Source organism: Protopterus annectens, chromosome 4.part0 (assembly GCF_019279795.1).
Source record: "Protopterus annectens isolate FY-2018-M chromosome 4.part0, PAN1.0, whole genome shotgun sequence".
NCBI classification, from domain to species: Eukaryota; Metazoa; Chordata; order Ceratodontiformes; family Protopteridae; genus Protopterus; species Protopterus annectens.
In genome coordinates, this window is record NC_056733.1 from 1,842,256,229 (window position 1) to 1,842,279,954 (window position 23,726).

At 38.2% G+C, this 23,726-nt stretch overlaps 1 protein-coding gene across 4 annotated transcripts in view; it reads right to left on the bottom strand.

Annotated features, from left to right (window-relative positions):
• LOC122800043 (gamma-aminobutyric acid receptor subunit alpha-6-like) overlaps positions 1-23,726 on the bottom strand; it is a 344,571-nt gene that overhangs the window by 199,424 nt on the left and 121,421 nt on the right. For all 4 annotated transcript variants that reach the window (XM_044069524.1, XM_044069525.1, XM_044069522.1 and 1 more), the window contains one exon: positions 10,555-10,698. In XM_044069524.1, coding sequence (XP_043925459.1) covers positions 10,555-10,698 — 144 coding nt within the window. The remainder of the gene's footprint in view (positions 1-10,554; positions 10,699-23,726) is intronic.

Genomic DNA, 23,726 nt, shown 5'->3' on the forward strand with positions numbered 1-23,726 from the left:
GCAGGCATTACCTGCAGACTAACACCCTGCTGGATAATATTTCTTCTCCAGTCAGGGTGCCAATGTACAGGTTGCCCATTCTTTAATGCATTATGGAGTAGACAGTGTTGTGTCTGAAGATGTAATTACAGATTTTGTGTTTTCAATACTAACACTAAACACAGACATGGCACCTCATATTCACTTGCATAGAGTTGTCTGACATAGCCATATAAATAAAGTCTATAATTATAGTCTGTACACGCGTTTGGTAGCCTAAAACTGAAGTTGACAAAGACTGCCTGCATGAACATTGACTTTTAATTAGTTTACTGAATTATAGTTTGCTTTAGAAGGGGCATTGCAAGAGACAATAACTTCTTACCACCCAGGTCCAGTGACACTTGATTAGATTCTTCTGCAGTTGGCGGTAGGGCCTATGGCATAGAAAAAAAATCAATGTCTTTTCAGCAGGCAGTTTCTTTTATCAAAAAGTACATTTGTTGAGGCTGCACTGAAGTAATTCTGTTAAATAAGCTTTGCTGCATCAGTCATATCCTGATATTTAGAATGCTTATGTTTTGCAGGCTTTATGATCCATCTTTTTGATTAGCCATTTGAATATCCTTAACATGATAACATTAAAGGATGATGCCAGTTAACAAGGAGCCCCATTGCTTGACATGCAGGAGGAGTCTGCTCCAGAATGTGTGATGGGTAATGAACTAATTTCTCTGTCTAATTCTATTTATTTCTTGAAGAAGTTTAAAATCTTTGGACGTAGCACTTGCTGCATGATTTGACTTTTTGAGAATGAGGAGGTTGAGAAGACCTGGGCATGGTAAGCTAGGCACAGGTGTACACTCAGGAGCCTGTATACCACTGAGTACAAGGACAAGGAGCTGAATGATGTGCATCCTGTACTATACCAGTTGTCTATCGACCTCATGTACATGGCTTTATGTGCAAGGTCATTGACTTATAAGCAATTACACCATATGGTATGGTATTGGATGTTTTGGCTAGACTGAGGTAGGCAGCATGGACAGTGGAGCCACTGCCCACTGCCCGACAGACCATCTCAAAGATATTGACAAGAGTCAGCAAGCTGTATCTACCCATTAACAAGCTAATTACAGTGGGTTTTGCTTAGTAAGATTTTTGGGTACTTACGTATTATCGCAACCACATTCTGATTGTCTCGCAGCCAGGTTAGAAATCTGTCATAAATCTTGACATTATGGACAAACAAGTTACTGTCCTTAATGTCATGATTTCTGACAGATTAGTAACCGGGATGCGATATTTTACTGTTCTGGAAATCGGAGTTGAGATGAGCCCAGTTGTATGTGAAGAAAATGTACTGGCTACTTCTGGAACTCGGTTGAGAAAACCAAGAAATTCACTCCTCATCAGCTTTCTCTTTCCATCCTATATATACCATGCTAGCCCCCGGGAGTGTCACCCATGTTTTGTGTGCTTACTGCTAAAAGTTTCATGTCTGCAGACGTTACCTTTTCCCCCTTTTTTGGCTGGTGTCAGGACCCTCAACCTTTACAACATTTCTGGGGATGGGAATGTGCTGCAAAGGCGGGTCATTGCATCCATTCAGAAAATGTCATCGCTTGAAAGGAGTACGTCTATGTATTTTCTGACTGGACTTTTGAGTACACGGCTGACAGAAACACTGTTGTAGTCATTCCTGAAGCACATATTTTCAACTGTGCTTACATATGCAGAGGTAGTGCTGTAATTGTGATTTGGAGTAAATACTCTATGTGGTTTTGCTGTGTTCTGCTTGCATGGTTGTGTCGAGGGTTTCATTTTAAAAAAATGTTGCCGACGGACATTCTGCTGCAAGAGAAACTTGGGTCTTAGTAATGCTGCCTGGTGATACCCAGTGTCACAGATAGCTGGTCAGTGCATTATCCACCCCTGCCAAAACACTAACACTTGTTTGTCCATAATGCCAAGAATTATGACACATTCAGAATGTGGTTGCGATAATACGTAAGTACTGATTTTTGCTATCATGTATTAAAGTTATCTCTTTAATTTCTGAAGTAACTGAAGAAGTTGTAGTTATACTCTGCTTTAGTTGCTAGTTCTTAATGTCTGTGATGCTTTGCTGGTGTTTATAGCTGCCTTCAGTTTCTTAGTGAGCTTGTTAATTTCTGGTGCTTTAAGGCAGTTAGATGAGGAATTCCTTCCTTCTGGTATATAGTTTGTGTATAATTGCATACCTCCATGATAGCTTATTTTTTGAACATACTACCATATTTGGTTTTGGAAGCAACTGCCAGGCCAATACATTTATGTAAATGGGCATAAAAATCTATAGTATAAATGGCTGTATTACAGGAGCAACCATAGAGTTGACATGGTTCAGTTTAGAGATTTCATAAAACAGTTGTATGATGTTTACCTGTTTGAAGCATCTAGTTCTGACAGAAAAAGGAAAAGGTAACCATATTATGGCTAAACTTTACTAATGAAGAACTGGCCATGGAGGGGGACCAGAGAGGGAACGTGTTTGTGAGTACTAAGTCAAGAATGTTTATTCCCCTAGTGTGCTTGATTCCTTCAATTGCCTTCTGTGTAACTCTAATCAAGTCAATTTTCATGACTGCCATTAGTATCTGTAAAAAGATTATAAATGTTATAAATGAGAACATTCTACATGCATATGAAATTCCTTTTGCTTAGCTATACTGAAAGCTTTAATATCAGTTGTTACTGTTTGTAACTGGGTTTTGTAGGTTTACTGAATTAAACTACTGAATGTAAGGCAGATAATATAAAACTTAATATTTGGGTACATTTTGAGAGCTTACTGGATTAAAAGAATATAAAGCTTAGCACATATTGTGCCCCAAGATCTTTTTAATAAGTGATTAGAACTTGTATAAAACCTTTCATTTTCAGAGACAACTAGTTAGTCTTTCAAATATCTTGATTACATTGTTTTTTGTGCGCATTACTATAGTAAAAATGTTGTTTCTAAAAAATTGACCTTGCCTTTCTCCTTGATAGTATCTATTTATGTTCGCCATACAACTGATACCATGTCCAGGGCCAGGGCTTGATATTTGGCTCATTCATTTCCTTCGTGTATAACTTACACACATGGAAGGGATGAGTGGGGTAACAGAAACCAAGGACATCACACTGTGGATAGAAACTGGTGGAGTGGTTCTTGCCATTATTTTTGTTTGTTCATTTTTGTGTGTTGTTTAACCATTTTTTTTATTTTTGCTTATTTTACTGATCTTGGCAGACTATATGCATCTAAGGCAAAGGCAGGTTTTCAGCAGAGATCTGCTGTTCTTATGCTCTCTCTCTTTTCCTTGATGGACACCAGGTAGTGCTTGAGTGTAGAGGTGTAAAACAATATGCAACTACACTGACCAACATTATGAGAGATGTTTTGTGCAATGTAAAATCATCAGTAGCCTTTTCCATGAAAGTTGCAATGCTGCACCATATAAAAAAATAACATCACCTGAGAATGCAAGCCTCCTCTATCTTTGTACTCCTGAAAATGGTAATGTTATGGTGTCAGTGTGGCTCATCACAAAAATGCAGTACAATAACCTTTTTCTTGCACAGTTGTCCTGTTGTTCAACTGCCACTAGTTCTTCATTGAGGATTATTAGTAAGGTTGTTTTTCATATAGACCAATTTTGCTTTTACCCCCTTACCTGATGAACAGCAAGCCCCCCCCCCCAAACAGACTTCAACTCATTCAGTCAACTGTAATGAGGAATCTCCTAGCACTATGCAGGCAAGAGCTGTCTGGGGATGGGGGTGCCATTCAAACAGCCATGAAGTTGATTGTGGATGTGACAATGTGAGTTATTGCCATCTGTGCCTGGAAGAATAGGACAATGCATGTGTAACATATACCAGCAAAGTTACCTGGAGTTCTGTATATAATTTTCTGTCATTTGACTATCACACTGACTTGTACAGATGTTTGCGTTGATAGTGTGCCAACAATGTTATAACTGATTAAACGTTTCTGTTTAAACATGGAATTCTATAGTTTTCAAATACTACAACAGGTTTTACAAATGCTCTGAGACTGTTTTCTACCAGAGTCATGTGATCAAATGTGATGTTATTTTATAACCAGCACTGACTAGATAGAACTCACAGATCAGCTTGTTTTGTTTTGCTTTCTTTGGAACCTGATATAAAAAAATCTATGACAGTTATCATAGTCAGTTGAGTTCTTATCAGTGTAAGTTGGAAGCTCATCACCTTGCCTAGTGGAAGTAAGCATGTCAGCATCTAATCTTCCCTTGCTGATTTAATTGTTAGATGGGGATCAGTTCCTCTTTAGCCAGTCAGGAATTACACTGAGATTAGCTAAGTATTGTTTTTCGGAATCTGCTTGAATCTGTCCATCTGTGTCATTTTATTTCTCCTGTGATTGAAACTCTGATGTTTACTGTACTTAAATATTTACTAATGTCATGTTTTCTATTTTGCTATTAATTATTAAATGTTTTTACACTTGGTCTTTTAGAGATTACTTTTAACATATTGAGAGTACTTGTGCTTATTCTAGTGATGCCTTGGCCACTCCAAAAAGCCTTGCTGCTTTGGTTATATGCTACCATTTATGTTAGTATTAATTTTACTCAGTATAATTTGGTACCCTTGTTATAGCCTGACAGTGACTGACTGGCGGCAGCAACATTAGCTTATTGTCTGGCATAAGCGGCCACAGCTAGTGAATTTGTGCCAGCCTTTCCAAGAAGTGCGTGTGTGTGTATGTGTGTGTGTGTGTGTGTGTGTGTGTGTGTGTGTGTGTGTGTGTGTGTGTGCGTGTGAAAATCAAATACAAAGGTGTGGGTGTGTCAGTCACTTGCAACTGCTCTTGAGGGAAATTTTGTTTGATGCAGAGAGCTGCATTTGAAATTACTGTGTAAATCTATTCCTGATTTTACTGACCATCTCTGACCAGTGTTAGTGGTGAGAACTGAGGCTTCTTGATCGCTGCCCTGGATGAAGAGGGCCAGTCACAGTGTCCTTGCCTGCACCTAGGCTGTGATGACATGGATACCTTAATCCAACACCCTGGGCTGAAGAATGAGCTTCCTGCATCACTAGAGACCCACAGTATTTTCTAACCCACAAGTACAGGCTCCCATGCACGTACTTATTTGGGTTGCCACCAGATGATGGCTTGTCCATTCAACATCTTACTCCCAGGATTCCTATGCAAATCTACCTCTCCCTGAGTGATCATGTCAGTTTTAACCTATAGTACTCTTATATTGCTCAAGATAAACTTATGTAATGAATTAAGTTTTTAGTCCCATCATGTGCACTACTATAGATTATACTTATTGTTTTTAACAAGCTGTTTTTATGTAAAATTATGTATTTTTTTTCTTTTCAGATAAAGAAAGTTATAATCAGAAGATTGCATGTTTCATCTCTATCAGTTTATTTCAAATGCATTTCATTTTATAATGAGTTATAGCATATATTAAAAAAAATAAATAATAAAAATAAAAAAACACACTAATACTCCTCTTCTGCAGTCATCTCCCCTCTCTGTGAAGTGTGCTTGGTCTGTTTAAACGTCTTGGGCTGCAGGTGCACCCCCCCACCCACCAAACTTGAATAAGTACTATTGCAGAAGTGCAATTCCAGTGAAAATATTACAAAGGCTTCTCTGCAAGCATGGCTTTTCTTCAAATTAAATGCAATGTACATCTTAACTTTCACCATAAAGACTTAATGTTAATGCCTTTATATACTGAGTTTTTTTTTTGTTTAAAGCATGCACACTTGCAGAGGCCTGTCAAGCTAGCCCAGTTTTCCTAACTCCAATCATGTAAGACCCCATTTCAGACTCTAGTTGATGACACACTGCTGGGTTCTGTACCTCTCCCTGAGTAGCAAAGCAAACTTTTAAAATTTTATCTACGGCTTTTACATCCAACTGTGCTTTTTCTCCAGTTTCATCTGTGACCAGTCAATATTAGACTATTTTTGTATGGCAATAGCTATCCACTTCCAAACTAAACTGCACTATCCCAGAATTAGTAACACCAGAAATAATTAACTTGTGCTAGTTTAGTTCTCCCCTTGAACTGTACTGCCATTTACTTAACTGCAGTTCATCTATTCTCTTGGTACTCACACCATATCACTTACCTACAGTTTGAGTCAATTGATTGTTTGTTTTTGTTTGAATTGCACATCTTCCAGAATCTGGTTGAGAGACCTGTCAATCACTCCCATAGGACTCCTCCTGCAATTAGTCCCTACCCTCCTCCTCACTAGGAATGCATACGACAGAAGTTATATAAAGGCCTGTATTCTCTGTTATCTGATTGTTTTCCAGCCCACAACCCCTCCTAAGAGCAGCTAACAGGTCTCTGCCTGCTTCGCTCCAGACCCTGCCCCCAATTCCCACCCACCCTGATGGTCCTACCTTTATTAGAACAAACCCCTCCCATAATTTTTACCACCAACCACAATACTACTCCCAACTCTAAATCCACCATCTTCCCACTACTACACCTCCTCTTCTGCTAACATGAATAAGCATACCATACTTATACTCTTTGCATACCCTCTCCTTGCCTATCTTACATCTTACCAAAACTCCATTATACCCCCACTCAACCACTTCCACTGTACAACTATTCACAAAATCACTCATGACTCACCCTCACTCTGCTCCTCTTCCACCAACTCAAGAACCATCCCTATGCATCTCCCACATATTCTATCAACTAAAATACTAAAACTAAATGAATCCCTACAAGTTAACAAAATAACCCTCCCACCACATCTGTTACCAACTGCACCCAATCATAAAGTTTCCCTAAAATGCAAACTCTTTCACAAACTGATAAAACTAATAACCTCATGCATATCAAAACTTGCCCTCAGTGGAGACATCCACCCCAACCCTGGCCCCTCCATCTCAAACCTCACTTCTAATAATCAGACTAACAACCACTTCTCCCAAATCCCAGCCAGTAGAAAACCAAATGACCTCCTTCTGCTAAGCCTAAATATTAGAAGTATAGCCAACAAAGTTCGCAAACTCCATGCCACCATAGACTTATACTCCCCAGATATAATCATCCTGACAGAAACCAGGCTAAAACCTCACATTACCAGTGAGCAAATCCTCCCTAATGGTTACAACATACTAAGACTAGACCGACTAAACAAGAAAGGAGGTGGTATAGCTATAATATTTAAACAGCATCTAAACGTCCAGATTCTAAACTCATCAGCTCCCCAAATTGCCAATGAAGAAATAATATATTCCAACCTGAAAATAAACCAAAATAAAACCATCAACATAATAGGATGCTACTTCCCACCTGGCTAAAATATCCCTCCACTAGAAAACCTCCTCAGCTGGACTACCCACCATCTCCCTCAAGAGACCATAATTTTAGGTGCCTTCAATATTGATTGGCAATCCTGTTGCGGCAACCATCCAATCCAGCATCTAAACCTTCATGGCTTCACCCAACTAGTCCAGTCACCAACCAGAATAAATAAAATCTCCAACAAGCACACTACCCTGGATTGGATACTAGTCAGCAAGATTCCCCAGTCCTATATAGCAGGCTGCCTATTAAATAGCCTTGGTGATCATTCCCCAACATTCCTACTCATAAAACACCTATACCAAGTTAAACCTGTCATCTACCGTCAAATACGTAAAAAACTACACTTTAACCCAATCACATTCATCTCATCCCTCAAAGAATGTAACTGACACCCTATAAATTACCTCAGCCTAGATGAAGCAGTCCAATTTTTCAATACTACCTTCCTAAACATCCTAAATAACCATGCCCCCATAAGACTTACCAGAACCAAAGCCCAACTCTCCCCATGGCTACAGAAAACCACTAGGTCAGAAATGAAAAACCGAGATAAAGCCTGGGAACACTGGTGCAAAACCAAAACCCGCTCAGCTAGACAGAAATTCCTAGAACTACGCAATAGAGTCAAAAAGCTAATAAAGGCGGACAAAATCCAATACTACCAGTCTGCCCTCAACTCCTCCCAACACAACCCCAAACAATTCTGGACCTCCATAAACTCCATCCTCCACCCAGGTAAAATCAATACCCCTACACTTAACAGTCCTCACTCTTCAGAAAATATTGCTACCTCATTCAACACACACTTCACACAAACCGTACTATCACTAGCTAGACAACACAACTCCCTCCCCTACACCCCATACCTTCACCCAGTAATCTCCCAACAATCTTCTCATTTTCTCCCATTCCTACCTCCAACATAAGAAAACTCTTAACTAAACGTAAACCCACAAAATTAGCAATAGACAACCTCCCAAGTGAATTCCAACAAATTGCAGCTGACGCCCTAGCCTACCCAGTATCAATCTTGATTAACCGATCTCTGTCAGAATGCTACGTCCCTACACTATGGAAAATATCACACATCATTCCCCTTCACAAAAGTGGCCCCTCCACTGAACTAACCATCTACTGCCCCATATCAATTTTATCTCCACTCTCCAAAATACTAGAGAGATGCATTCACTCTCAAATCTCAGACTACCTCCTTACTAACAACCTCCTTTCTAATACTCAACATGGTTTCCGACCAAACCATAGCACCACCACTGCCTTACTCTCTTTTACTAACACTATCCTTCACCATAAAAACAATGGACATCTCTCCTCTGCTACCTATCTAAAGCATTTGACATGGTCCCACACAAACAACTCCTCTCTGTACTCAATGACCTATCATTTTCTCAATCAGTCACCAACTGGTTTCAAAGTTACCTGTCTGACTGCCGGCAATCTGTTGTATGGCAAAATGACATATCCCCCCAACTACCAGTCTCTATTGGTGTTCTCCAAGGATCCATCCTTGGACCCCTACTCTTCTCTATTTTCACAAATAATCTAGCCTTTGCCACCAAACATGGCACACTCATACAATATGCAGATGACTTAACCATCATCTGCTCAGCCCAGTCCCTCCCCGAACTGCAAAAGGTCACACAGGATGCCTTTTTCTCTGTTGAAACTTGGCTATCCGATGCCCAGTTAATACTCAACCCAAACAAAACTAAACTCCTCATCTTCAAACCCACCAAACATACTCAAAACAACTCTGACTTTAACATCACAGCAAAAGACAACACCACTATCCACCCAACAGACCACACCAAATTGCTAGGAGTCAAAATAAACAACAATCTCAAATTTGACATTCACATATCCATGACCATAAACAAAGTCCACCAAAGATTAGGAGCCTTATACAGAAATAAGCAACTCCTCACCAAAGCAGCTAGGATTTCAGTTGCAAATTCGTACCTTATCTCCACCCTACTTTATGCGTCTCCAATATATACCAACCTAAGGCAATGTGATCTAAATAAATTCGAGACCTGCTACAGCAAAATCGCCAAATTCGCCACTGGGGTATCTTACCACAGTCACCACTGTTTCTCACTTCGTGAACTAGGCTGGCTAGAACTCCCTCACCTCCTTCAGTGGTATCAACTCACACTCATCCACAAACTGGTTAATCATCCGCTAAAGGTCCCATCCCTCCAGTATCTACTCCAACCCTATCTCACCACCAGACCACTATGATCCAGCAACAAAAATCAATTACAGGTTACTAGAGCCAATAACACTGCTGGAGAAGCACTATTCTCCAGCGCTACAGCCAAATTATGGAACACCCCCCCCCCACAATAACCTCTCTACCATCATGCACCCACTTCAAAGCTTTATTTAAAGCACAACTAAAAACATGCTGGCTATGCCCTTGTAACTCTCTCCTCCAACTTCTCCCACTCCATCTACCCTCTACCTCTCTTCCACCACACAAACTACCTTTGATTACATCAAGCTCTGATACTTCCATGCCTATCTACTTATTATATGGCAGTAACTTCTTATTGTAACAATTGTTAATATCTGCTATGACTTAGTGGATAGAACATATACTAGTTATCTACTGAATGTACTATGTTCTTCATCTGTAACTATGTTTGTAATATTTTAATTGCTAGGATTCTTCATCTGTAACTATGTCTGTAATATTTTAATTTGTGGAGCTTTCCTCCCCGGGCCTCCACTGAAAATGGACCTGCGTCCAGTCGGACATTCCCGGTCACCAAATGTCAATAAATAAATAAATAAATAAATAAATAAAACAAATACATAAATAAATAAATAAATAAATAAATAAATATTTAGTAATTCTGTTGCAGCACTTACTGTATGTTAAGTAATCAGTAAAGAATAATATTAATTTTGTATTCTTCATCACAGATCTGAGTAACTGTAAAGATTAAGTAACTAATACTTTTTAAATTTATATTTAATGTATAAATTGACACTTTAAATGAACAGCATAGTAATATTTTTTTTATCAAAAGAGTTTTGCCTAATTTGCAAAATACACTTTCAGAAATATATCATAAATTTGATAATTTCCTTCAGAACTCAAGGTAGTGCAGTATATATATATATATATATATATATATATATATATATATATATATATATATATAAAATACTTTACCTGTATTGGATATCATTGTTTCACTTGATACAGTTTGCCCTATAAGATCATACTGGAGCAAACTAGAAGACTCTGGTGGAACCTCTACAGAGTACAGCGGTCCTTTCTTCCAAGTGTAAACAATTTCACTTTTTGGGTAAGCATCTGTATAATAAATACAAGTTATTAAGGCACTCGTGTACAACTCTGGCAGTTGTTTCAAAACAACAAGCAGAATACATACAGTGAAACACAATCAAGCAAACTCTTTAATGCTTCACGCCACTAGCAGCTATTAACAACTGAAATGATGTTATTTCTTCTCTAGTGATCATTCTGTGGCATGTATCATGTCATAAGGCATGAGTTTTAAGCATAAACTTTACTATGTTTTCAGTTCTGACACAATGAGTTGCTTAACTTTTTTATATACCTCATTTCATAATGTAACACAGTTACACATTTTACAGGAAAATCTTCTGAAAATCATAATATGGCATCTATTCATTTGATCTAGCTTCCTAAATTTAAGGAAAGAAAAAACATGTAGTTATTTCTGAAGAAAAAAAAAAAGCTCGAGATGCAAAGCTTTATTGTAATTACCATGTATGTAGTGCAATTGATATTGATTAATTTTACCTCCCTGTTCTGCTCCTGTGCATACTTTATTTCTCAATAGATATAAAATAAATCTTAAACTATGGAACGATAAACCCCAATCTCTTGGTTTGCCCCTTACTGATCTTTGAAAGATGCCTGTTACAAACAATGTAATGACTCAGCTCAAAACAAATGTTTTTGCAAGGGGTTAATACCCCTCCACACTTCCATATGGGGTGGGCAAGACCCCATATCATATGAACTTATATTCACTAACTTCATGATCATACAACATTATGGAAGGAGAAACTCTGCCAAATAGCACACCACAGTGTCAAGCAGTCTCTTGAGTTGCTCAAGCACAAATGGGCAAGTCATTTTCAGCCTGTTATAGATGAATGACAAGTTGGGAAATCAAAATTAAATATGATCATCTGCCTATTAGATGTCAACTTACAAACAGACTGTTATATATTTATATTACTTTATTAAAATACAATACTACACCATTGCTAGAATATATGTGGGAGAGATTTAGGGACATGATTTTTACTGTGTAGGGCTGCTACACAGAGGCATGCAGGAAAAAAAAAAGCCTGATTCAAAGTTAACTGCACCGCATGGCTGTGAAAATTATTTTTACAAGCTACTAAAATGCATTTGCTGCACAACACACATGCAGATGAGATATACAGCTTGAAAAGCATCATTAACAGAATTCAGTAACCTCTTTATTATGTACCAAGACTGTCTACATAAACTGAATTACATATACACACACACACACACACACACACACACACACACACACACACACTCTCACACACACACACACACACACACACACACACACACACACAGAGTACAGGATTACACACACACACACACACACACACACACACACACACACACATATATACACACACACACACACACACACACACACACACACACACACACACATATATACACACACACACACACACACACACACACACACACACACACACACACACACACACACACACAGAGTACAGGATTACACACACACACACACACACACACACACACACTACAGGATTCCACAGATATAGAGTTTCACATAAAGTAGATCAGGACTCTCTCATAGAGCCCGCAAAGGACATCATATTCAGCATGTTCCAACTGTGCAAAAATAAAGTCCAGTTTCAACAGTAAAACAGTACATTTTGAAACACACTGTTATATTATTCAGGTGGCTCTTATTAACATTTTACCACACATGCCTCTGCTCCCTTGCTCTCTATTTATCATTAACAGAAGAGTGGATGACACAGTACCCAGAAGAAATAGTATATTTCCTGTTTATATTTGTTAACACTTACACATTATTTATTCTTTCTTTTTGAAAATGAGTAGATGGAAGTTAAAAGTTCTGTGCCATTTGGAAGACAGAATATATACTATATAATCATTTTTCCTAATGGATTCACTGCTAAGTACTAGGCTAGCTGTCTTAAACTGCATTTTAATCCTAGCTAATTTTACTTTCAAAGGTGAGAATCACACCCTGTAGCTTGTGTCTGTAAGGTACACCAGTTACAGGGTGTGATTCTGTAGCTTGTGTCTGTAAGGTACACTTCTTAACCATTATACTAGCCCGCAACCCCTAAATATACAGCATGGGAATCAAACCCATACCTATATGGAGAGCAATTACCACGTCTACTTAATTACCCTAATGAGCTAATTGTCAGAACTCCTTAAAATCACTTTAGAATCAAAGGCATAGATTTTATACTCTCTGCAACATAATTTATGCTCAGCATGTAAAAACAGCAAGGATTCAGTATTTTCACAGCAAAATTCAACATATAGTATAAAATAAAAAGGTGTGGTGGCTAGAGAGAAAAAAACACACTTTTATTACCAATAAAATAAATAATTTAGGTAAGCATTTTCGAGGTATCCCTCTTCTTCAGACCTTAATGAAAAATTCTGCAAGCATTCAGTTTAAATACAAATAACCAATAAAAACACTTAATGAAAATTAATGTGGCAAACCTCTTTTTCTTAAGAGAGGTTTTAAAGAAACACCGCTGTTCAGGCCAGGAGAAACATAAGCCTTAAAATCAACAATCCATCTCAACTCTATATATTCAGTTTCATTACATAGATCTCCTTCTCCTAAGCTTTCAATAAGTTTTTGTAAAACTAAGAATTTAAAGTTGTGCTGTGTACCATAATCTGATACATGTTTAGCCAGTGCATTTGTTGATTTATTATTACATATGTCATTCAGATATTACATGACCCTCTCCTTCAACATACGATTTGTTTTGCCTATATAAAATGCACTGCATGAGTTACACTTAGCAAGATAAACTATGTTCTTAGTACAACAATCTGCATAGAAAGAGAATTCTACTGGTTACAAATGTACCGGATGCACAACCATACAGGTTGACCATATACTGCAACAAATCTTGCAAGCCCTGCATGCATATGTTCCTTTGCGCTGTGAAATAAACCTTTCACTTGTTCTGTTGTTCTTATAACAAAGCCGTTGCTTCAGATTCTTACTGTTTTTAAAAATATTGCTGGGAGTAGACCCTACAACCCTACTAATTTGAGGGTCTGTGAGTAAAATAGGCCAGTTCTTTTTAACTATCTCACAGGTCCTATTAACATCACTGGAAAAAGTTAAACAGCCTATTTACAATCTCAGCTCATTTTCTCCCTTCATCACGTACATTTGCAGGGAGTTCTTCAGAGAAATAGGGTCTAGTTATATTACTTTCAAGAGAGCTCACTTTTTCCATAGCCTTATCAATCTTATAGGCTTTGTATCCCCTACTCATAAGATTTACATGCAAACTATCTAACGCCGTTTCAAGGTCTCGCCATCAGTATGTAATCTCTTACAACATAATACTTGATTCTTAACTATATTCCTAGGTATGTGTCTGGGGTGCATGCTGGAGCGATGAAGAATATTGTTTTTCCTACAGCTTTTTCTGTGTAACCTAGTTGAAATGTTAGGAAACATGTTTTTGTTCACATTAATGTTTAAGAAATCAATCTTAGTCTGAGAGTACTGTAGAGCAAAAGAGAGATAAGAGGTGATATTCCCTAGAAAATTCACAAAACCCTCTAGCTGTACCTCATTACCATGCCATGTAAAAAAGATATCATCAACAAAACGTTTATAAAAAGTGACATGTTGCTTAAACATGTTACAGCAAAAAAAATCTCTTTCTCCCATTGGGCCATCACAATGTTAGCATATGTATTCGCACACGCTGTACCCATAGCAACCCACACTTTCTGGAGGAAAAACTCATTTTCAAAAAGAAATATATTATTTTCCAAAATCAAATCCAGTAGGGCACAGATCATAAGTTGCTTTCCTTGGTTAAAAAGTGTCTTACATTTTCAATGCCCTTGTAATTGGGGATCACTGTGAATAAAGAATTCACATCTAGCATTACAAAGAATACATTGCTAATACCAGTGTTATTCTAAGACTGGCCCAAACGTACAATTGCTCTAGGAACTGTTTGCTATCTCTCAGTACAGTTTCTACAGTGTTCAATACATGTCTAAGCTGTTTCTCCACATATATAGACATGGGCTCAGTGAGCCATCCTCTGCCCGATACAATGGGTCGAAGGGGGATTCAAGAGATATTTGTGAACCTTAGGTAGGCCATATATGACTGCTACAGTGGGATGCTCTACAGAAAAATACATATATAGTGAATAGTCAATTTGATCAGTAATCAATAAATCATACGTGTAGAAGTTCAATCTATCTATGATACCATTCACCTGAAATTTCTACAGTATAACATACACTTTGTCATCATACAACATCTTGCACATTTTCTCAAAATAATCTATAGTGTTGAAGACGACTATCCCACCACCCTTGTCAGCAGGCCTGATGACTAAATGGTCAGCCCTAGTCAATGTCCCTAATGCCTCACTCTCCTTCATAGTAAGATTGTAAAAACAGTTCTTGGATCTCTCATTAACTGATTTTCTTAGGTCATCCTCGCACATCTTTATGAACACCTCCATAGCAGGAGAATTGTTAGGTATGAAACAACTAGGTTTTTTCAGTGTACATACATTTGTAATAGTCACATCCATTCACAAAATGGTTTTGAGCATTGTGTTCCTGGCAAACATATTCAATTCTAAAATTGTGTCTACTAAATTCAGCTTGTTGGCTGGAACAAATGATAAACCTCTATTTAAAATAGATAGCTGTTCTACAGTTAAATCCACAGAAGACAAGTTAGAAATCAGATTAGTCACTTGCGATTGCGTGTGTAGTCGGACCCTTGTTTTAGACTGAGGGGTTGGACTGTACCCTCCCTCGTCTCCTGCAGCTCCGAGACCTCCCCATCCATGTATCTTGCCTTAAGGGTAGGGCCTTCTTTAAAAAAAACACTGAGTGATGGGAGCTATCTATACCCTGTTCATTTGTACTGCCATTGTTAACTATTGTTAATACCTTAGGTCTAACAGCAGGTTCTATACTTGACAAGCCCATGTTGTTACCCTGTACATTGCTAGACATCAAAATGGTATTAGAGTTTTCTACAGACTTATTCTGTACATCAGCATTTAAGTCAACACATAGACCAACAATCTATGTAGTGTTCATTGTGTTACAACCATTTACATTACTTACATTAAAAGAAAGTTCATCCTGATTGTCCAGGGACAAGGAGACTCATTCTCCATGCTCCACTAGTTCTACTGACTCATGAAATGAGTCTTGTCCTTTTGATTTAAGTGACATAGATAATTCAATTTCCAAGGTACATTGGGTCAGCAATGTAGCCACAAGCAGTGCTTTATCTGAGCTGCAGTTAGTATTCAGATTAAGGTTGTTAGTTACTGTCCCAGTAGAATGACATACATAAGAAAAATCATCGCCTTTACTCATGGAAAGTGGAAGCTGTTACAACAATTCTGGCGCCTTACTAAGATTACTGTTAGCATTATGATTGTAGGGTGCATTACTGGTGTTAACAGCGTTGCTAAACGAACGCTGAGCTCCTACCTGCATGCTGCCTCCATTAACATGGCTCCTAGCATCAGTCCTTTGTTCTGTCTCCATCAAGCTGACAGGCCAGCCCATTGACTGAAATGTCCTGGGCCAAGAAAAGATGTTCCCGGCTCGAAAATCAGCGAAGTCCCTTCAAAGATTTTTAGTTTTCTCTTTTTCAAGTTTCCTCTCATAGAGAGAAACATTGAGTAGTAAATCATCCATGAGTTGGGTGTAGACTTCACCTTTGTATGTATCCATAAGCTGAATTGTGAGATTGTTGATCTCATTTGCTAAAGCCTCTTCTTCTGGTAAAAAGAAGTCATTAATCAAGAGCATATAGTCAATACTTAATTGCAAATTCAATACCTGCCACTTTTTCAAGAGCTCTGGGTAATTGTCACCATAAGAGGGCATTTTAAGCACCCTAAGCCCTCTAGGTATCACTTTATGAAAAACAGCAGCTTCAAAGTGATAACGCTGCCACAAGAAACATATGTGCTTATAGAGTTTGTCCTCCAAATCCTATAAAATAGCTCTGTAAGCAGACATTTCATCCAAATTGTAGTTGATGGTAGTGATATCATCCTCACTGAAAGATATGCTGATAAGAGTGTTGGCGGAATTACCAACTGTAGTAGCAGACTTTCCACTCTGTGGTCTCCTTTCTCCTTCATTAAGATGCATATTCAATCCCCTATTCAGGGCAGAATCCATCCTTGCCATATAATTCTCAGCCATGGTTCCACCAAACAAACAAAATAAAATTGTGATAAAACAAGAAGAAAGTGGTGGAACCAGCAAGCCCAAAAAATATAAATAGTATAAAATAAAAAGGTGTGGTGGCTAGAGAGTAAAAAACACACTTTTATTACCAATAAAATAAATAATTTAGGTAAGCGCTTTCAAGGTAACCCTCTTCTTCAGACCTTAATAAAAACTTCTGCAAACATTCAGTTTAAATTCAAGTAACCAATAAAGACACTTAATGAGAATTAATGTGGCAAATTCAACATATGTCTGTTCACTTGCCTAAGAAAGATTGGTTTAAATACATCTTGTCGACAGTGATCACTTACATTGTCAAGACAATTTTAATACAGTGTGACAAACTATTTCAGAGACAAAGCTCAGGTAAAGGCATGGAGCCATAAGAGGGGAAATTGGTCAACAATTGCATGGCAATGCTAAAAAAAAGGGGCAGTTATCAATGGATAAAATTATTCTGCTCTATCTGTGCCCTATAAGTAGTTATACACATGTTTTGTATCTTTAGTTGTACATAGCGCCATCCTATTAGTAGTTGTATATAATGACATCATTTTTTCAGTAGCTGTACATATGTCCTTGTATAAGTAGTTACATGCATTGTCATTCTATCAGTAGCAGTACACATGTCATCAACACTGTAATACTATACCTCAGTCTTTGGGGGAAGCATTGTATAATTTTCATGTATCAAGTTACAGACATTTCCTAGACTGTCACATATTTTAAAAAAGCCACTTTTAACTGGAACAGACCATTTTATATTTTAGAACTGTATATGTCCTAGTGAATCTGTGGCTATTTGCTAGAGATATTTTTTTTCTACTTTTTTGTTTTATTTTATTTCTTTCTTTCTTTATTCATTTTTTTTTTATGTATTTTTGTAATTAGTAATTATAACAATGTGCATATGTTATATTCTAACACAATGCAAATTATATAGTTTTTAAAAAGTGAAATTTTTAATAATTTCAATACAACCCTTATAAGTGGAAAGTTCATACTTTTGAAGCAATTGAGTAAACTGTACATAAAATTATCTTTGTTCTGTAAAGAGAGTTTGTAGCCTGCAAACAATCTTCTGTGTGGACAGCGAATAGACTGACACCATTGGGTGTCACTAGAATTTCTCTCAGTGTAGAAAGTCAATGGTTAGACTATTGTTCTGCATAAAATTATTATTTTTTCTGCTATGAGGGTTTGCAGCCTAAAAAAATTATTTTCTGTGTGGATAATAAATAGAATAAAACCGTTGGAAACACCAGATAATCTACTAAAACCATTGAGCTTACAGCAACAGCTACTGCCAAAGGAAAAGGAGAAATGAGGCTTGGCAACAAGCAAGGTTGTCCTGGGACATCTTCAAGGGGGTGTTAGGTTAATATTAATGGGAGTTCAATGGGCTGGGGAGGTGAAAGGGTTAAACGGTGGGAGGGTTGATTGGAAGGAAATGAGATAAAGGTGGGAGGTGCTTAAGGGATTTAGATAAGTGTAGCTGGGTAAGTAATCACATTTTGGCATGAACTTGCTAAAGCAAGACATGCCCATGATGACCTGTAGGTGTCCTGAGAAAAAGGTAGGCCTATTGGTGCTGGTAGGTGGCAGGATAGCTGTGTGTGCAGCTTAGATACTTTTTTTTTTTGGCAGACTGGTTTCCCCTGTCCCTTGCACGCTGCATGTATGTCTCAGTTGGGGGTTTGTGTGAGTTGCTGGTGTCATGGTTGGTTGGGGGGAGCAGGTGTTGAGTAGTGATGGTGTTTGGGCTAATTTGCTGGCTGTTGGCATGTTCCATGCAAGTTGAATGTGGACAAGTTTGGGGGTTTAGGTTTCTGTTTCGGAACAGGAAGTGGTGAGTGGTCGCGGCGGGCATGTGTTGTCACAACCTGGTGATGATTTTAGATTGTTTGGTGGCGCACTTGGCTGGAGAGTTGTCAGAGCGATGTCTGAGGTGGGGTGGCCTTGCTCATGCTTCAGCAGTGCTGTGTTTCCCGGGTAGACCAGTGTTGCCATTAGCAGTGGCAGTTGCGCATGCGCATGGCACGAATGCGCATGTGCAACTGCCACTGCTAATGGCAGTTGCACATGCGCATGGCACTAATGATAGTTCTGTGGGGTTGGCGGTTCTTTTGTTGCCATTTGACACATTTGCGGCCTTAGATTGCGAGCCCATTTGGTGCTCTGCACCATTGGCCGAAGGCTGCAGGCATGGTGCAGGGCAGGAAGAGCGCTTCATTCAGGCGGATGGGTCCCAATATTTTAAACTATTATCCTATGTTTTATCAATATGTGCGCACTAATCATGTTGATCAAAGCTTTGATAAACCTAATAGATTCACTTGTAATCTATATCCTGAGACTGGCATGAATATTGAAATAAATCATTTCCTGAACCTAAATTGAGAGAAGATTTGATAAACTGCTAGCCTGAAGAAAAATATATATTTTTTTTTTTTTCCAGGTGTGACTTTGAGCTTAGATACATCAAATGACTTGTTTGTTGGCTTTTTATCAAGCAGCATATAACATGTAGCTGTTAGCTGTGAAACCGAAACTGAAACAGTTAAGTGTGGAGCTACGAATGTTAAACTGCTTAGCAACAAGGAAAAAAAAATGTATGGATGAAGTTTTCTGAGTGAAGGCTGTCAGGCTGTCCTGATTCTGTTTTTGTGCAGACACATGGTTATGTAGTCAAAAGATTACTACAAAAAATTTAGTTTGAATCAGCATTCAGCCTTTAAACAAAATAAAATGCTATACCTTTGCTTCATGGGAACAAGCTAAAATTATATTATGAAACAGCAGTTGTATATGTGAACTGTTGAGTCACTTTATAAAGCCACTCTTTTGAATGGTTCATCTTAATGAGTCTTGGGATTGAATAAGGTAAACTACACTCTCTAGTTTTATATGAATACAAACTGCAATGCAAACTGTGAAATGAACAGCTCTCCCTTGCAAATAGCACTGGGGCATCCAAACTTTGGTGACATAAACAAACTGGAAAGTTTCTTTCAAGACAGTTATCCCTTTAAAAGCAGTATATTATGAGATGTTGAAATGGTTCAATAATTTTTTCCCTGGTTACAAGGTCTGAACAACTGGAATATTATATATTTTCATCTTTCCTCATAATCTGACTCACTGAAGGGAGGCCCACTTCAGCGTTGCTCAGAAATGACATTCTATCTTTGAAGAAATGAAAAAAAATGTATTCCTTCTGTTACAAGAGCCATGAAAGTACATGTTACTCTGGAGTGAAAAGGAAAGTGGATGTGTCTCTAAGGACTGTGGGTAAATATACATTATACTGCAGTGTAGGCAGGCACGCCAGAGTCCTGCCAAAATCATTAGCACTAGGGACATTTCACATTTGTAGTTTAGATATCATGTTTTGATTGTTCTGTCGGATTTTGAGTTTGGTTGCATGGAATGCATACGGTGAGTTATTTGAGGGTGGTGATGTTGTGTGCCTCATACAGAAAGATGAAGCCATGGATATGGTACTTGCATTTGTTGTGCGGTCTTCAGGGAGAGGTCCACGGTTGCTGTTGATGCTGAGGATTTTGCTCTGGTGTTTCGGCTCTCTCCGTGCTTTTACATCTTGCTATGTTTCATGAAGGGTTTGAAGACTGAGTGACAGCATTATTTGTTGTGGGTCCAGGAGTGCTGTGGCAGGAGTTGGGAGTTTTCCAGTGGGGGACTGACACATTATGGGTTGGGCCACAGGGGTTCCAGGCCTGTTTTGTTTGCTATTCGCAGGCTGCAATCTCTCTTAGGCTAGGGGGCAATCGCGCAGGTGCGCTGGGTAGAACTGGATTAATAAGTACAGTTTTGAAGTCAGTGCAGGATGTATGTTCTCAGTTTAAGATATTTTCATGTTTGCACAGTAAGGTACAGGTAGAGTGTGTGCCTGTGACCTACGTTTCAATAGGTTTTGAAGTACAAGATGAGGGAGAGTTTTCTGTTTAGCAGTAGCACTTGCAATGAGTGATAGGTTTATATGAGGGTGTAGGCAGATCGGGTATAATTATTTATTTAGTTCAGTAGTGTCATGATCCTGTTAAAGCATATAAGCTTATTATACATTACTTGTCAGAGTTTACTTACTTTGTTTTAGATTTATAATTGTTAATTTTCAAAGTATTATGGGAACAGCCCTGTCACTATCCACATCTGTTGTCAAGGTAATGTAAAATTAAGTTGAATGTGTTTTATAGGTAGGACGTCCTTCATTTTTAGCCTTTATGCTTTTGGGGAGATTTAGCTTTTCATCTTTTGAAAAATTAAGCATTTAAGCATACCACTCTGTTCCTTTCATTGAAGACTGACCATAGTGATGATCCAACTGCTGATATAGAAATATCCTACCTCCTTTTTCATACCATACACAACTCTGACAAGAGTGTACTCAAGGCATTTATAGCTGCTGACTCTTCTGTTTTCTCTGCAATTATATGGGTAGCATTAATATAGCTGATGGTTGATGAAACTGATTATTTCTGATACTCAAAAACATGTCTGACTCAGATCTGTCATGTTCTCTTAGTCCTGAACAAACCTCTCAACCATACCGAATTCCTCGTTTTTTTCTGGTTTTGAGGGTAAAATAATGGGGTGCCACGAATTCACGAGTGGCCCTTTTTATTCCTGATTTTTTTTTTGTATTACAGCTTTAAATTTTTGGCTGACATCACCACACATCACCAGCTTGCAGGGTGCGCGTGATGATATCAGCTATTGCTCGTTCTTGGTCAGAGATTTAGTTTGAACCATTTTGGAGGGAATGTCTACACTTTCAGTTTACGCTCAGCTTCCAGGAGGTAAGGAGAGAACTGTGTAAAAGTCCATTCAAATTCCTCCTCTTGGTTCTAGCTCTGTTGTGAGTGTGATAATTTGGTGGGCCACTTGCTCCATTCAAAAAGTGTATTAAGTCCACACGAACAACTATGCAAAGTCTGGTGTGTATTTTATGAATGATTATTTATCTTGCTGCCTGTGTGTGATAGTCTGCGGAAACTTATTTAATTTATCCTGCTGTGCAAGGTGTCTGTTTTGGGCTGCTCGTTCATTCCGTTTGAACAAACTAAAACTGTGCAAGGTGAACTGTATATTAATTTTAATTAATTTATCTTGCTGCTTGCCTGCTGCAAGACGAACTGTGTATTATTTAATTTATTCCTGTTTGAGCATGCTGCGATGTGCTATTTTCCGGGTGCAAGGCATCCGTTTGAGCATGCTGCTGTGTGCATGATATTTTCCTGTTGCAAGGTGTCCGTTCTGGGCCGCTTGGTTAGCTCACTCCATTTAAACAAACTGTGCAAGGTGAACTGTGTATTAAACTTAATTTCACCTGCTGCAAGATGAACTGTGCATTTATTTAATTTATCATGCTGCTGTCCATTCTGGGCCGCTCACTCACTCTGTTGGATTGAACTGTGCAAGGTGAACTGTGTATTTATTTAATTTAATTTCTCCTTCTGCAAGCCAGTGCAATGTGAATTGTGTATTTATTTATTTTATCCTGCCGCAAGGTGTCTGTTCTGGGCTGCTCGCTCACTCTGTTTGATTGAACTGTGTTTATTTAACTTAATTTCTCCTGCTGCAAGGCGAACTGTGCACTTATTTAATTTATCTTGATTCCTGCTGCAAGTTGTCCGTTCTGTGCCGCTCACTCACTCCTTTTGAACAAACTGACAAGTCTGGTGATGTCTGAACAAACTATGGCTCCATTTAGGTGTCAGAACCAACTCAAACTGTATATTTAATTTTGTGTGCATTATATATTCGCCATGCTGCAATGCTCCTTATGATAGAACAAACTCAAACTATGCATGTATTTATTTGTGTGCATTTGAACCTGTCTGGTGTGTATATTTTATATTTGATATTTGCTGTTTTGCTATACTTCATATGAACAACCTGTGGCTATTTAATTCTTTTGTCTGTTCTTCTTAAAATTTGTTGTTTTCTGGCAAATCAGTGATAACTGAATTCACTAACTAATGATGGCAGTCTGTTACATTTAAAATGCGCTCTTAAGTGTACTGTATTATACAAGGAATATAATTTAATAGTCAGGAAGGTGTATCAAAGAAAAGAACACATGTTTCTTGTTTTGTGTGCAAGGGCCAATGATTGGAAAACAGCCCAAAGGTAATCTTTATCCACCACTGGCCAGTTGCATTTTCTTTGGATGTGGTGTGGGTTTCAATGCTGTTTCAATGAATGTGAGTTTCAAGGGCAGAGAAGTTTTAATGCCAAGTCTATTTTCATTATGAGACGGTATTGCAGATGTCTGTTAGTGTTTGCACATTGTGCTGTAAAATGTAAAAATAAAATATAACTAATCATTGTAGAAGTAAAGCAGTATGCATGCACACATTAGTGTTTATTGTAAATGGGGAGAAATAGCCAGGTAATGGGACATTAGAATGGATGCAGGGAGACTCTGGTGCCATATTTTGGTTGTCTGTCATTGTAGAAGTAAAGCAGTATGCATGCACACACTAGTGTTTATGGTAAATGGGGAGAAATAACCAGGTAATGGGACATTGGAATAGCTGCAGGGGGACTCTGGTGCTATATTTTGGTTGGCGCCATGTTTTGGTTGTATGTTCTTCAGTTTGCATTTGAAAGTTGGTATCCCACAATTCCAGTGAAGTGGATGGGGTTACATAATTGTGTATGCAAATTAGATGTTAATCAGTGTACAGATTTGTACCTATTTTTCATGGGCCTTGTTCAGATTTTTGATGTTTCCAGGTTGAGAGGTATGGTCCTGAATG